Genomic DNA, 16026 nt, shown 5'->3' with positions numbered 1-16026 from the left:
ATCTCCAAGAATAATCAGGTTGCCACCTATCGAATTTCTATAGTCCAGGAGTTTCGGAAACTGCTCCAAAAAGAGAGAGTCAGCCAGCTTGTTTTTTCTACTAGGAGGAGGGCGGTATAGGCAGAAAAAAATGGACTGACCTTTGCTCCAGTGTGAGTGTGGTTTGGACTAATTCAAACGATGTGTGGTCGAAATTGAATGTTGTGGTGTAGTTAAGACGTTTTATCAGGGAGTTCTTTTAGATGACAGCAATTCCACCTTCGCGAGAATTACGGGGGAACGACTTGATGGAGTAACCAGTGGGTGTTAGATCCGCACACTTGGGTTCATCGCCTGATGTTTTTAGCCATGTTTCTGTCAGGAAAAATATGTCAACATTTTGGTCGTTGATAAAATTAACTATTTCTGTGCACTTTTCCGGTGGTCCTACTGACTGGGCATTGAATAATGCAATGCGTAGAAGTATTTCTTGGATAGTTGACACAAAGATTGACGAATTAATAGGGATTTGAATTAGGTTATCTAAATTAACGGTCGAAATTGTTTTAAATTGTTGAGCCGAAATAAGGGAGGTAACTGGGATTCTTCTTCCTTTTCCACGCCGGCCAGCTTTGAAACAACGTTTCTTTTTTCGCTTCTGTTCACATTTAGGTGATGATGAATGTAGTCCCAGTTCATTTAGTCTAGAGCACAATGTAGAGTGGAGAGCCAGGGAGTGATCATTTAAAGCAATTAATGAGGGGCCGTCGTAGCATAAACGGGTTGACTGGCGAGTATCACGTGATGGCGCTTTGTTGAAAAACAGTGGAGCAAGACAGCTGAGAAAAAGTCTAATTGTTCTCGTTTCCAAAACAAGGAAATGAAGAAACACATACGAATTTAACAGCCAATACATAATGAACACAATACAGGCAACAAGCACAAATATCATGAAAACGGCACTAAAAAACGGAACAGCTGCTTCAAGCCGGTTAAGCGATAGCGGCCATCCTGACTATATATATATATATATATATATATATATATATATATATATATATATATATATATATATATATATATATATATATATATATGTGTGTGTGTGTGTGTGTGTGTGTGTGTGTGTGTGCTTAATATGTTTTTCATAATCTGTCCTGGAATATTTAAACTCGGTTTGCATGTAAAGTTTGCACTGGAAAACCATTATTTAAATCAGAATATTTTAACACCACGCCTATGCAAAGAGTATATTATATTGATATAAATTGACTTCTTTGCGTATAACTCTTAATCGAAGATTGTAAATTGCGGAGGGGAATATCTTAAGTACGTATTGGCCAGCCATCACATATGTGTATTTTTACACTTTGAAAAAAATATACTAACATAAAAAATATGACTATAAGTACTAATATATTATGACTGATTATTTAAATTATTTGTTATATTATTTTTGTTTACAGTTGATAAAATCGTTCCAACGAAATAATGTTTTTATTATGTAATGCAACTATGAATTTGAGTAAAAAGCTTTCACCCAAATAGTTTAAATACATTATTCGGTCATGAAGATTCTTCTTCTTCTTATTATTATTATTATTATTTTATTTTTTATTTTTTTTGGTTGTTATTCAGCTCTTTTATAACTTTTTATATTTATATTTATATTTATATTGTAATAATTATATTACAATATCTGTTATTGTAGATTTATATAAATCACAGTTTCGATATTTCAATTTCTTTTTAGTTCAAAATTGTAAAGTTAATTAAAAACATAATTATTACATATGTAGATTTGACCAATATTCATATGTATTATTTCAAAATGTCAAGTTTTATAGACCGTAGGAAGGATCTCTCTCTCTCTCTCTCTCTCTCTCTCTGTGTGTGTGTGTGTGTGTGTGTGTGTGTGTGTGTGTGTGACTGGTGTTCTTTATTTTAGATTACTTCGGATTGCTAAAATTACTTCTTCAAACATTATATGTATCCCAGTCTTCCGTCATAAACATTTCCGGGTCGAAATTGAAATGGCGGCGGCAAGCACAAAATAATGGAAAATTCAATGATATAACTGGTTTCTCTTATTCAGACAAAGCAATAGACATGTCTAAACATTTAAAGGAGATACAGATAGTCTTTCTTATTGACATAAATCAAATTAATTTGCTTAACAACATAAGTTCTTCCAGTCTTGCAAATATTACGTCGCTCTCCTGCATCAGAATTTTGCATTACCTGTCGTCAACAGTAGACAAACAAACATGTAGCAAAGCACCGAGGTTGAAACGTCTGCCTCTGAAGTGGGGTTACAAATTCTTTTCTTCAAACTCCTACGTATTTAAAGTGCAACAGGTTCATTTCAGGCCATTTAAGAAAAGATACGTTGAAGAGTTTGAGAATGAACTTGAGCGGAGATACGAAGAGCACTCTGATGCGTGTCGAAGTCACAAAACGAAAATCCAGGGCAAGCATGTTCCGACTGATCTTCTAAATCGAGCTTTAACGGAGCTTCTTGGTGATTTCCCATGGGAGAATCCTGATTTATCTTCGCCAGTAAAGAATAGGCACAGAATGAAGGAATTTGGGACAGGGGCAGTCAGTAGTTGCAGACACAAGAACTATGTTGCACTCTTCACACCTTGCCCCAAAAATAGTAAACAAATGAAAGCATTCACAGGGAAAAGGGTGTTAGATTCAGAAATCTTTCGAGATGCATTTATGCCACCATCATTGCTAGATGCATTTGAGGATATAAAGTTGTCATTGTTGTGGATTGATTCTGATCTTGAGGTTGAAAAAATGGTAATTACAAAGGCTCATAGTTACTTTGGTCTAAAACCAGTTTAGCCTAGATTGATACCAAACACTGTCTTTGGTAGTGACTTTAGGCCCACTAAAGTTTTATTGGGTTGTACTGTAATGTTTATAAAAATTAGTTTCATTGGAATTGTGTATATCATTGAGCAACACATCGCAGTTGCCATAGTGACATACAGTGATTATGTGTTTTGAGAAAATATAAATAAAGCTTAAATTAAAATTTATTCTAATAGACAAAGACAAGTGTATGATGAAGCACCAGTATAATCAAATAATTTACATTTAAAAGAATACCTGTCCAGTCCAACTTCATAAAACAGATACTAGTTAAAGAATACACATGCTAGCTCAGCTATAAATCACTTTCCATCACTCATTCCTTTAAGCTAACACTGCTTCAACGTGATGCACAAAATATAGTGAAAATAGTTTACAATGTTCATTGTGGTCTTTGCCAAAATTAATTTGCAAAGATTAAACTCCTTGTTTGGTGGTGTGTTTAAGGCTAGGATTTGTTCTATAAAATATACTCAGCATAAATCAATCACAGATTTTCTTAAGGAAGCTTTTGTTGTTCAATGATATGATCAAGTTTGGTGTAAAAAAAAAGGTATATTAAAAAAAATGTTTGCAGGTGTATTCATTACAGATCATTTAATGAATGAAAACTGAATATCTATCATATTGGCTTTTTGCAGAGAAGTTTATTATAAATGGGAATTTTCTAGCTTATAATAGATTGACTTTGGCAGCCAAACTGCATTTTAGAACATGCCAGTAGAAAAATAATGGATATTCCATGAATTTTAGCTACAATTAATTAGTTTTGAAAGGAAAATAAAGGATGTTAAAATATTTATTTATTGTTGAAAGAAAATAATGAGTTACCCTTTTTTAAAAAAAATATGAATGGAATCAGAATTAGGATTTAGATAATGAAAAGTTAGAAACTATCTTTACATTACCTTTTATGCTTACAATGTGCACAAGCTATTTATGGTTCCAGAGTCAACTTTTACACAGTCTCTTGTCTTCAAATATATTTTAAAGACTAAAATAGATGTCTCTGAAAACAAATAACTTGTTTTTTCTGAAAAGCTGATGCTTTTATTTTGGCTTTGTCCAGTTGTGACCTTTTGAAAATATATTGTTCAATGGATAGAGACCAAGTGTACACATACATGTACATAACCTAAATTTGACATATGAAGAAATATTTATAACATTGTGATTTTAGAAAAAGCAGACCTGACTTATTTTACTGCATGCAAAGCAGTATATAGGCGTAAAATAAATCAACAGTATTTATATATTCAACACTTTAAACTTTGATGATGTTCAGTTTACAAACGAAGAAAAATATTGCTTTTAAAAATTGTAATTGGAATAAATGAAATGTTAAATGAAGAACATATGTAAATTTAGTGTTGTATACATCTCTCTGTGTAAAAGAACCCAACTTTGTATATGTTATTGATATTATGTGTTGATGCATATGACATTATTTGTCATATATCTTTTTACTTTCATATTCAGCTCTCACTGGCATGGGATCTCTCTCTGGCTTATGATAAGGATATGACACAATTGTTTTAAAAAATAATGTTTAACTATAGTTAAAGAAAGTCTGACACCTAAAAAAATGAGATTAATAAATTTCTCCAGTATTTCACCTGAAAACTACGCTGAGATTTGCCTGCGACTGGTATTTTTCACCAATTTTTGGGGGGAACTGTTATATATTTGTTGAGGTTACCATGTTGTATTGATAGCCATAGATATTAGAGCCTAGCTTGATGCTCATGGGTCAGAATCCCCAAAATTGTACATGTGTAGGATTTGGATTTGTAATTTTTTTAAATGTAGCTTTAAAACTTTTTCAGTCATATTGCTACGATGTCTGCATTGTGGCATTTTATAGTGATTATAGGTATGACTCAGCCGGGGTTCGAACTCACAACCTCCCTAATTAGAGGCGGATGCTCTACCCACTAGGCAGGGATAATGCTGGGTTTCGCCAGTGTTGCAAATTGCAATTTTATTTCCATATTGGTGACAAAGTATGCTATTCGGCGCTTTTTTTTGGCAACATTTTTGGCTGTTAAAAGTTATATATATAGTCTTGGGTTTGGAGTGGAGAAATTCAAAGGCACCATGACAGGAAGCGGCAAACTTGGATATAAAATTGCACTGGAATTTATTGTTACATAAACAAATCCTTTCTTCATATTGACAAACCACCCTAACATGGCATTGTTATATCATAATTTGCTGATGTCTGGCCTTAGTACTGTATGCCTTAATACAACCAAAATATTTGTGCTACCTGACTAGCTACAATCGACCACCTCTTAAGGTGGGAATGGGAATGACTGCAGTCAACAAGGCGATGGCAATGTTTTTTCTCATTTTGAAAAATGTATCAGAAACAAATAGTTTTGCTGAAACTTCAAAGAAAACTGATTATCTTTGAATCACTGATCATTTTATATAGAGAGGTATGTATATATATATATGTATGTATATATATATATATATATATATATATATATATATATATATATATATATATATATATATATATATATATATATATATATATTAAGCAAATATAATTTTTTTAAATATCTCAATGTTCTACAATTATTTGATGTTACTGCAGCAATAACAAATGGGCATTTGTTTGGTCCTTCATAGAGGACCTTTAGTGGTGCCTTCAACACATGTACCTTCATCAAAGCAAGCCAAAGGCCTTCAACCAAATGAAGTCAGCAACAAAGAAATAAAAGCATTTTTTTTTTCATTTTTCATTGAGATTGGAACATATTTATTGTGCTGTGAAAGTTGCCTGTTTGCAACAAAAAAGTTCATGCTTTCAGTCATTACCAATGGCAGTGTAAAACCCAAATTATTGTTTCAATATTTAGAAAGAATAGATATTCAGCCAACAAATTAAATGAAGGTGGGCACACTGGAAGCATGTTTGCTAAACTTTTTAATTTGTTCACATGTTTTCATTTCTCTATGAATAGTCTCATCCCCTTGGTAGCCTCAGCATCATGGTAGTTATCTCTGGCTGACCAAAATCTAGGCCAATTTAAGTACATGTACATGTAGCATATAAACAACTATATAGCCACCTGCTACTAGGATGATAAATATCAGAGTGAATTGTTTCATGAAACATGTTTGTTGACAATGGGATACAGATCAAAAGAGGACTACAGTTGTTTTTTTATACATACGTTTATTGTATTTTCTAACAGGATTTAACTGATAAATGAATTTTCTAACATATGATCTAATATTCGAATTCATGGATTTTTAATATACATAAAAGTTATACATTATTTAACACCTTGTGGAGTGTACAATACAAATGTAAGTTGTCAGTATACAATTACTTGTCTTCATTAATCAGAATTTCCATTTTTTTTTTCTCATGTGTAATTCCTAGTCACTGATGACAGTTCACCTAATAAATTTCACCTGTATATGAAATTTCAATTCTTTTCAGCCCTTCCCCTCTAAACATCCAGTTATGTAGACAATATTAATGTGGTCCTGAGAGTGTTGAGATAATAATACAGTACTGTACTGTATTATGAAAATGGTGATAGTTGTTGAAAATTGGTGACAAAATATTGAGGATGGTGATTTTTTGGGTGGCAACGTTTTTAAAGCCATCGTCAACCTTGACTAGACCACCAGAGGTATAATGTTTATAGTGAAGACATTATGTTTTTGACTTTTCCAAACCCCAAGATTCGGCCAATGTGGGTATGTGAGAAAGCTTGCCAGTAGCTTCTCGTGGGTTGGTGGTTCTTTCTGGGATTTTCCCCCGTTTCTTCCTTCACCATTAATACTGGCCACCTTGTATAGCCTATCTTGTGCTGATAAATGGCGTTAAACCTTACAACAACAACAACAAACCCCACATGTAATATTTTCATGATTTGACCCTTCCAAACCACACTGTCCTGGCTGCACATGTAGTACTTCAGAGATATTGACCCTTCTAAACCCCACTCCTGACTCTATATGTAGTACTTTCATAATTTTAGCCATTAAATCTCTGCTATCCAGAATGTATGTGGAGTACTTTGTGATTTTGACCCTTCCAAACCCCACTGGTATGGCTGCACATGTAGGTCATTAATGATTTTGACCCTTCTTGGCTTTACATTCCATTCTTTAATGATTTTGACCCTTCTTGGCTTTACATTCCATACTTTAATGATTTTGACCCTTCTTGGCTTTAATTCAATACTTTAATGATTTTGACCCTTCTTGGCTTTGCATTCCAATCTTTAATGATTTTGACCCTTCAAACCCCCACTATATAGGCTGTACATGTTGTACATTTGTGATCTTGATGCTTCAAAACACAACTGTCCTGGTTTTACATGTAGTATGTTCATGATTTTGATGCTCAAAACCGAAGTGTCTTGACTATGCAGATGTCCTGCCACTTATCCCAATTTACTCAGGATCATCCTGGATTTTTGTTTAAAATCCAAAAATTCAGATTTCCCTATAATCCAGATTTTTTTAACTGCCCAAAACAAAATTTTATTTCATGACGGCTGCACCTCTTTTAGAGAGAGCAAAAGTGATGCAGAAATTCCATGAGGAATACACTAGTCATACCATGCAAATATGTTTTTCCATTTTCATCTTTTTTGCTGATATTTAGCGCATTAATTGAATTTACATTAAATAAGAACATAAAAGATGAAATGGACAAAATGGTAGATTTTCACAGTGTGGCTGTAGCATATGTTTTTCACATTAGGTAAGTAGCATAAGACCGTGGATATGTCAGTTACTTTGTAAAGTTTTTGTAAATATATGGTTGCAGACACAGATCTGTTTTTTTCTTTCCTTCCGATCGTGATTGTTTTTATTTGGCATCCTAATTTTCATTCCATTCAAGGTGGCAGATCTGCTGTATGTAGCAAGTTCATGGGCTTTGACCCCAGTACTTTTTTCATTTTGATACTTCAAAACCCAGCTGTCTTGGCTGTACATGCAGTATTTTCCTCATTTTGACCCTTCAAAACCAGACTGTTGTGGCACAGCATGTAGAATGTTCATGATGCTGACCCATCAAAACACCGACGCTGTAAATGTATTACTTTTTCATGATTTGGACCCTTCAAAAAACCACTGTCATGGCTGTATATATAGTACATTTTGATGATGATGACCCATCTGTCATAACTGTACATATAGTATTTTTTGATGATGATGATCCATATGTCATGGCTGTACATGCAGTACTTTTTCATGATGATGATCCATCGGTCATGGTTGTGTGTAGTACATTGATGATTTTGACCTATTTAAGCATCTAGTACCTGTACTGTTTAGGAAGTTATACATAAGTTTTTCAGACTAACAAGTCTTTTAATATTGAATTTGTTGATCAAGTAAAACACAAGCTGATGGTGAAATTATTTTATCATTATTTTCATATTTTCAAACATTTAACCAGTAACCATTGGTAATTTCTACTTATTTTCTCATCACTTAGCCCAGTGTAGATGAGTGGGAGAAGTCACTTCTGGAAATGGTTCAGAACTGTGCTAACATATTACTTCCATCTTTTATGATTTCATAATATTTTGCTTTCACTTTTTCAAATAGTTACGTATTAATAAAAAGTAGAATGCTTTGTTATCACAGAAATGAATGATTGCAATCATGTAGAGGAAATGATTAGTTAAGATTGGAACTTGACTCTGTTCCCTTTATAAAAGACATGCATGTATATGTAATTGTCAGATCTATGTATGTACTGAGCTGCTCTTATATTTTAAAGTAATAAAATACCAAAATAGTCACATTTAATACAAAAATGATACATAGAAACAGTGACTCAAATGTTTACTAATACTACTGTAACAGGTTATTTATTATAGTAAATAATATTATTTCTCTTGTATTTATTTTCTGATTGCAGGATCAAGTAGAGAAAAGTTGTATTCAGAATGTGCAGAAATCACTGATTGACCTTGATGGAGGCCTTATACCTATCAACAGTTTGGTTCAGTCTGGTTGTCCATTCTTCATTGATGTGACTTCTCTCAGCTCATCAGAAAGAAGTGAAGAGAGCAATAAACCAGACGAAGAGCTAAATAGCTCCACATCCTTTCTGTTGCCTGTCACATCTGTTTTAGATTTTTATATTAATCATGTGAAAAGGTCGTCTGTCACAAGCACATCTATTTCATCTTTTCCAGTTTCTATAATATTAGGTGAGTTATGTGGACCTTTATATGGGACCAGTCTGTTATAAAAGTGCCTTCTATTTAGGGAAGAAATAAAAGAATATTGCATGTCTAAATGGAATCAGCCATTACGTTATGTTTGTAGTAATGACTATGTAGCTGTCATATTATGTGCAGACATTATCAGAATTATAGAATCATTCAACTTTAGTGCAACATAACAATCTCTTGCCCACTGTTGCACCTTGGATCTCAAAAGCAGGGGACACTGTGCCCCAATGTCCTTCTAATCTGGGCAAAAACAAAAAAATTCGAAAGGAAAAATATATGCTAGAAAATACTTGATGTTTAATGATTTAAAAATCAAAATACAAAAATGAAGTAACCTAATATTCATTGGTGGCCATTTTAGCATTGTAATTTCTGTTACCAATTACATTGATGTAATAAAGGTTTATCAAGTGTTCAGATAACAACTCAAAGGTATTCACAACATCCCCATCTTGACCATTATGTTATAGAGGAATTTTAGGTTCCTCTAGACCAATATATGATCCTATATCCCAACTCTTTTAGGAACATAGTGACACAGAGCAAGCAACTGTTAGTATTATTAATGACAAGTAAGATTTTTTTTTGTTCTATAGAGTAAGTTATTACAATAATTTATGGAAGGGATAACGTAGGAAGGCCACTCCTGTGTCATGTCTGTAATATAGAATGCAGAAGAGAATATATAAGTAATTAATCACCCACATTAGTGCAACAGACATGCATCTAAGAAATGGGGTAGGGAATTTGTGATTATTACCTGTAGTATTTTAACTCGTATATGACAAAAAGTGTGTGTTTTGGGGTGTACAAGGGTCAGTATTAGTAGTGGAAAGAATTACTGGAATTGAGGTATATACCAGAATGTGCAATAAAGTCAGTTCAGTACATTTTTTTAACTTGCTTAATTTTTTTTTTAATTGACTGCACACCTTTATTCTTCCTTTGTTCAAGTTTCATATTAAAACTGTTACACACAATAAAGAAATGGCATCATTTTGCCAATCTCTATCAGTAATTTTTAACTGCTAACTTAAAAAAGGGCTCCTGGATGGCCAAATGATCAAAGGTGTTTTTCTTTCCAGATGACTTGAATCTGAAATCTGTCCGCGTTGGTTCAAGTTTTGGTTCAGCCAACATGGGTATGTGTGTAAGCTTGCCATTAGCTTCCCATGGGTTGGTGGGTCTTCCTAGGTGTTTCCTTCACCCTAATATACTGGCCTTCATGTATAGCCTATCATGTGCTGGAACATGGCATTAAACCCCCACAAAGCCAATCTAATTTACTAAACTGATTATACACACTTTTCATTAACACAGAACTTGCATTTGAAGCAGCACATTCATGAGGGAAATACTTATTACAAGCACCCACTATTCTTAGAGACCCTTTATTGTTGTTGTTGTTGTAGGATTTAATGCCATTTTTCAGCACAAGATAGGCCATACATGGCAGCCAGTATAACTGGTGGAGAAGAACCTAGGAAAATCCCGGAAAGAACTCCCCGACCCACGAGAAGCTACTGGCAAGCTTTCTCACATATCCCCATTGGCTGAGCCTGTAACTCAAACTCATGCAGACAGGTGAGATGGCAGTGATCCGTAACAGTTAGCGCTTTAGACCACTCAGCCATTTGCCCCCCCCCCTTTTTTTTTTTCTTTGGTACACCGGTTGTTCCGTGCTTGGAAAATTAATTCAACCAATTTCTAACAAATATTATTTTAATATCTGCAGACATCTTATCTGTCAATCTATCTAAAAAGCAAACATTAAAATTGGAGAACAAATTTGATATAAGTATGGAGTTTTTTGGACAAAAAAGAGACTCCTGCTCATAGTGGTTTAATAAGATAGTTAGAAATTATGAATAATTCATTTGTCCCTGATAATAAAAAATATCAAACAGTACCCCATAATTATTCCTTACGTTATAAATAATTAGATCTTTGATTATACAGGCTAATATAAAAATTAATATTGAGTGCAAATATTTTCAGGTGATCCAGTCCTGTATCATGGCTTTGAAAATACTTTATAAAAATCTGAGTAAGATGGCTACTCTTTTGCCATGGCTGTGATGTAGAATGTGGATGTGATTATATTAGTAATTAATTACACATATTGATGTAGAATGTGGATGTGATTATATTAGTAATTAATTACACATATTGATGTAAGAGACACGCACATAAGAAATTTTATAGGGAATTTGTGATTTGTACCTAAAGTACATAAACTCAAATGATGACACAAAAGAATGGCACCTTTGGGGTGTACATAGGACTGAAAATGACCACAAGCAACATTATACTTGCAAATGCTTTTATGTAAGAAACACCCACCATGAACCCCAAAAAGAAAATAGCTGGAATCCCTTTTGTATCTTAATACTGCAAAATTTGTATTGTCTAGATAGCAGAAATTACTTATAGCAATAACCTACTGTATTAATCTATAACATTTAACTAGACCTGCATTTGCTTTGTCACTGGAGTGTTTTTTAACTTTTCCCTGTTCCCAAGCCCCACCTCTGTGCTATTCACCCTCCCCCTCCACTTCTGTACCTCTTGGGTCAAGTCCCAGGGAGTATGTAGAGACCCATGAGCATATTTATTTATACACATGATTTTAGTGTCCTAAATTAATTTAACATAACATCTTTTTTTGATTGTATGTCACATTCATATACATTGTGTTTTGCTCTTCTGCTTACAATTTTAAAGTGCATTGTATTTTACAAGCGGTTATGAAATGCAGGTCATGTAATAGGTGATCACATTGTATTACACCAGTCTTTAATATATTGTTAATAAAATGATTGAAAATTTTGCACAAACTAATCATTGGAAAACACAAAACTAATTCAAGACCACTTCATTTTAAAACTGCTAGTGACATTACAGAAAAGAATCCGATAAAATTAGTGCTATATTATTATTGCGCTTGCATTATTAGCATATTGCACGACAATGGTAATACCTTTCCCACACTGATGGCAATCATTTTAAAAATCTGTTAATGTTGCAGGTCAAAGGTCATGAGTCCTTTGGGGGAAAAGCGCTTAGCTCCCATTTCCTCTGCATGATATTGCCAGTACTGTATTGAAAGTATTATTAAGAATCAGTTTTTGCCAGTCAGATGCAGTGAAGATAACATTATAACAGTTTGCACTTGGGAGATGTTACATTCAGAGATGTTAAATTCACTTAACCCATCTAAACTTAAGTTTTTAAGCATTATTTCATTCAAAGTTTGTAATACCAAAAGATTACCTAATTTTGAAAGTAGTCATTTTAAATCTTAAGTTGTATGCATGCCAGTCGAACTTAATTTTCAACTGCTTCAAATAAAGTCACATTATAGCTTTTATGATCTGATTTGTTTTCTTTTCAGATGAAAATATCATTTGTGATGTTACTTTGGTTCCAGCTACAGTTGATTGTGAAAATATGTATGTATAAATTATTGGAATGTATTTTATTTGCATATTTACATGACACATACTTGGGGAATATATACACATTTTAAGTCAATTATTCCACCATATGCCTTTGTACATGATTGACAATTTGTTTTTGTTCAGTTGGCATTGAGATTTGAACTTCCTTCAAGCTACAGCCCAAATTAGTATTTTTAATGAAGTTTGTTTTACGTAGGTCTAGCTAATTCCAAACATTTCTTTAATCTGTTCATATTAAGCTCATGCACACACTTAATGCTTGAAATAAGAGTTCAGAATATAAAATCACTTTGAAAGAAGAGTGACTGGAAATTGATTCACCCAGAATTCCTTGAGCTGCCTTAAAAAAGACCTATGCTTCAGAAAGATAACTCGGTCACAATCTTGAAATGTCATTTTTATGCCTAGTCACGAATGTGGAAAGGGGCATGTAGTGTTATTCTTGTCTGGCCATCATATATTTGCTAAATTTTTAATTAAGCCAGTTTCTCATGCACAGTAAGTTCTAATCTCATGACAATCCACCCAAAGAAGGTCATTATGACCTGATTTTCAGTGCTCCAGTAACTTTGGTAAAGTTTTATAAGTAGATTGGATTCTGTCATCATAAGTCCCAGAGCCATGCAACTTTGTATCTAGATGCATTTTTGTGAGTACATGCATATCAATCAGTAGTAGGTCTCTGTGACCCAATTTTCATGCTTCCTTGGGTTTGGTTTAGTTTTATGCTTAAATATGTTTCTGATCAACTCTGCGCAGTATAGGCATACAAGTTTGCTTGTAGATGGATCTTGTTTTATATTATAGATAAAGACCTTTCAGGAAAAGTAAAATACATGAATAACAGTTTGTAATTAATATATTGTTTGGCATACTCTAAAAGCTAGTAAACCATTTAAACTTTATGAGGTACAAGCCACTTAACCATCACCAAGCATACTAAAAATAACTCCAATAAATTAAAATTGATGATTCATTGGATAAAATGAACAAATCATTCCCAATATTAGTACCTACCAGTTAGTATCATCAATCTCAGTATTACACTTGACATTGATATTTCTAGATAGATTGTCAGATTATTTTGATAAGTTCCAAATTTGAAATGTTTATTTCAAAAATGTAACACAGATGTATGCACAGTGTTCTCCCTTTGCCATTTCTGACCTCATTTTGTTATGTGATAGGCAGCTTATTAATGTTTAGGTGAGCAAAGTGGGTTGCTTTTTTTCATACCTGAAATGGGCTTTTGGGGTATGACAGGGATTTGTAAATACATCTTTATGTTACATATGAATCAAGGCAGAGATTTTGAAAACCTTGAGCAAAACCCCTTTGATTAGTGGTAACTAAATCTTAAAATTTTGTTACTTCAGTTGAGTTTTGTATTTAAGTTGGTATTGCACACTCATTTCACTGTTGGGTCATGCATAAAGAGGGGTTGGAGAGCATTAGTTTTACATGTATTTGAAACATTTCTAGGCCATAAATATTGAATTACAGAATTACCGGAAAGCAAGCAGAACTACTTTTACAGTAATTGTTGAGACAGCCTCAAAACTGAGCTAGTGGTCAGAACTTCTGCACTTTCAGAGAGTATTCACTTTTGGCACTCGACAGTGGATTATAATGATGCTAAACAGAGTCCATATTGACAGAGAAGAATAGTTTGGAATGCTTCAGGATTGAATAGAAGGAACATCATGCCAGCAACAGTGAATTCATTATCATTTGTGGGAAAACAGTAGTTGCGTGGTTGATATAAATTAGAAATTTCACATCTCAGCAATCATTGATCCTTCTTTGACCTAGTTTGGTCTTGAACTCTATAAGAGGCAAATAAATTTTTTAAAGTAGTTTCAGAAATGTATTATATTTTGTAAAACCCTTAAATTTGATGCTCACAAAATTAAAAACATTGTGTTTCTTGGGGCTGTTGCTTAACCACAATATTTCAGTGTTTTTAAGTTTGTACAAATTGTGAGAAACACTGCTCCATTAGGAACCTTAGAGTCTCATTGATATAGGAATAAATGACTGACTCAAAATGTATGTATTGTACTTGGTGGTAATGATTATAATATTAACAAGGTGTTTTTCTGTAGTTACATCTCTCTGGTTATATATCTAATGTTTATTGCCTGTCATGCTGTATTTATTAAATGAATGTCTGAAACCATTGGATTTTATCCCAGTAAAAATTGAACACTTTTATATAATAATGTTATAATATTGTTTATACACAGCATGAGTTATTAGTTATAACATTGTTTATACATAATATGGGTTACTAGTTATAACATTGTTTATACACGACATGGGTTACTAGTTATAACATTTTTTATGCAGACCACAGGTTACTAGTTATAACATTGTTTATACACATCATGGGTTACTAGTTATAACATTGTTTATACACAGCATGGGTTACTAGTTATAACATTTTTTATGCAGACCACAGGTTACTAGTTATAACATTGTTTATACACATCATGGGTTACTAGTTATAACATTGTTTTATACACAGCATGGGTTACTAGTTATAACATTGTTTATACACAACATGGGTTACTAGTTATAACATTGTTTATACAAAACATGGGTTACTAGTTGTAACATTGTTTAAACACAACATGGGTTACTAGTTATAACATTTATTATACACAACATATGTTACTAGTTATAACATTTTTTTATACACAACATGGGTTACTAGTTACAATATTGTAAAGAACTAGAGCATGCACTAGTAATGGTTTATTCTAATCTAAGATACATGATTTTACATGATTATAGATGTATTTTATTGGTAAAACCATTTTTTAAATATGCACTAAAATTTGACAAAAGCTCTAACATTTTATTTTTGTTTCTTACAGGGATGCCTCTGTGGATAGAAATAATGACACCAAAACCAGTTTGAATGGGATTCAGGTTAACTCCTTTGATGAGCACAGTGAATCATACATTCTGTCTAGCTTGATAGAGAGTACTAGGAGAGAACCGGTTTTTGAATCAGGAAATTGCCAACTTAGTGTATATGGTGTTCTGTCTAAATGGCTGCTTCCACTGCCGGCAGAGACAAAGAGAGTGTTTGTGTGTACCATAGACAAACAAAATGTGGATAAGCATAATTCAGCAAGTCATTTTGAGGCACTTTTGAGGAAGTTATCTCTGCAAAAGAAAATACTGGTTTGTTCATGATTGTTTTGTTGTCATCTTGAATTAATGTTTTGGTTTTTTACAAGACCATTGAAGCTTTTAAAAGTGTGTACAGAAAAATCTATCCTGAAACCAGGACTTCTGTGCCTTAAGAGAAATCGTTCAGTCCTGTTCATTTAGTGTGAATTAATTTATTTTTGTGTATATTAATTTTTTAGGTGTTGCAAAAATGGTACTTTGTTGAAGCTTAATTTTGTTAGCTTTAGAGGGGTTTTTGTTGTTTCAGAAAAAGGATTATTGTTTGTTAGGTCTAA

The 16026-nt window shown here is 33.1% G+C and overlaps 2 protein-coding genes across 2 annotated transcripts in view; both read left to right on the top strand.

The window, feature by feature from the left end:
• The first annotated feature begins 2012 nt into the window (after positions 1-2012).
• LOC149802053 (treslin-like) lies at positions 2013-2943 on the top strand. The gene has a single exon (XM_089956457.1). The coding sequence runs from the start codon at positions 2089-2091 to the stop codon at positions 2830-2832; it is 744 nt and encodes a 247-aa protein (XP_089812583.1). The 5' UTR covers positions 2013-2088; the 3' UTR covers positions 2833-2943.
• A 3949-nt stretch (positions 2944-6892) lies between these two features.
• LOC149802052 (uncharacterized) overlaps positions 6893-16026 on the top strand; it is a 90661-nt gene continuing 81527 nt past the window's right edge. The window contains exons 1-4 of the mRNA XM_089956884.1: positions 6893-6952; positions 8771-9065; positions 12484-12541; positions 15430-15742. Coding sequence (XP_089813010.1) covers positions 6893-6952; positions 8771-9065; positions 12484-12541; positions 15430-15742 — 726 coding nt within the window. The remainder of the gene's footprint in view (positions 6953-8770; positions 9066-12483; positions 12542-15429; positions 15743-16026) is intronic.

Source organism: Sinohyriopsis cumingii, chromosome 4 (assembly GCF_028554795.1).
Source record: "Sinohyriopsis cumingii isolate HCF-2022 chromosome 4, ASM2855479v2, whole genome shotgun sequence".
NCBI lineage: Eukaryota > Metazoa > Mollusca > Bivalvia > Unionida > Unionidae > Sinohyriopsis > Sinohyriopsis cumingii.
Note: the sequence above shows the minus strand (reverse complement) of the source record. Positions and strands in the feature narration are given on the sequence as shown.

Coding starts and splice junctions, on each gene's coding strand:
- LOC149802053 (XM_089956457.1), top strand. CDS start 2,089: ATGTCTAAACATTTAAAGGAGATACAGATAGTCTTTCTTATTGACATA.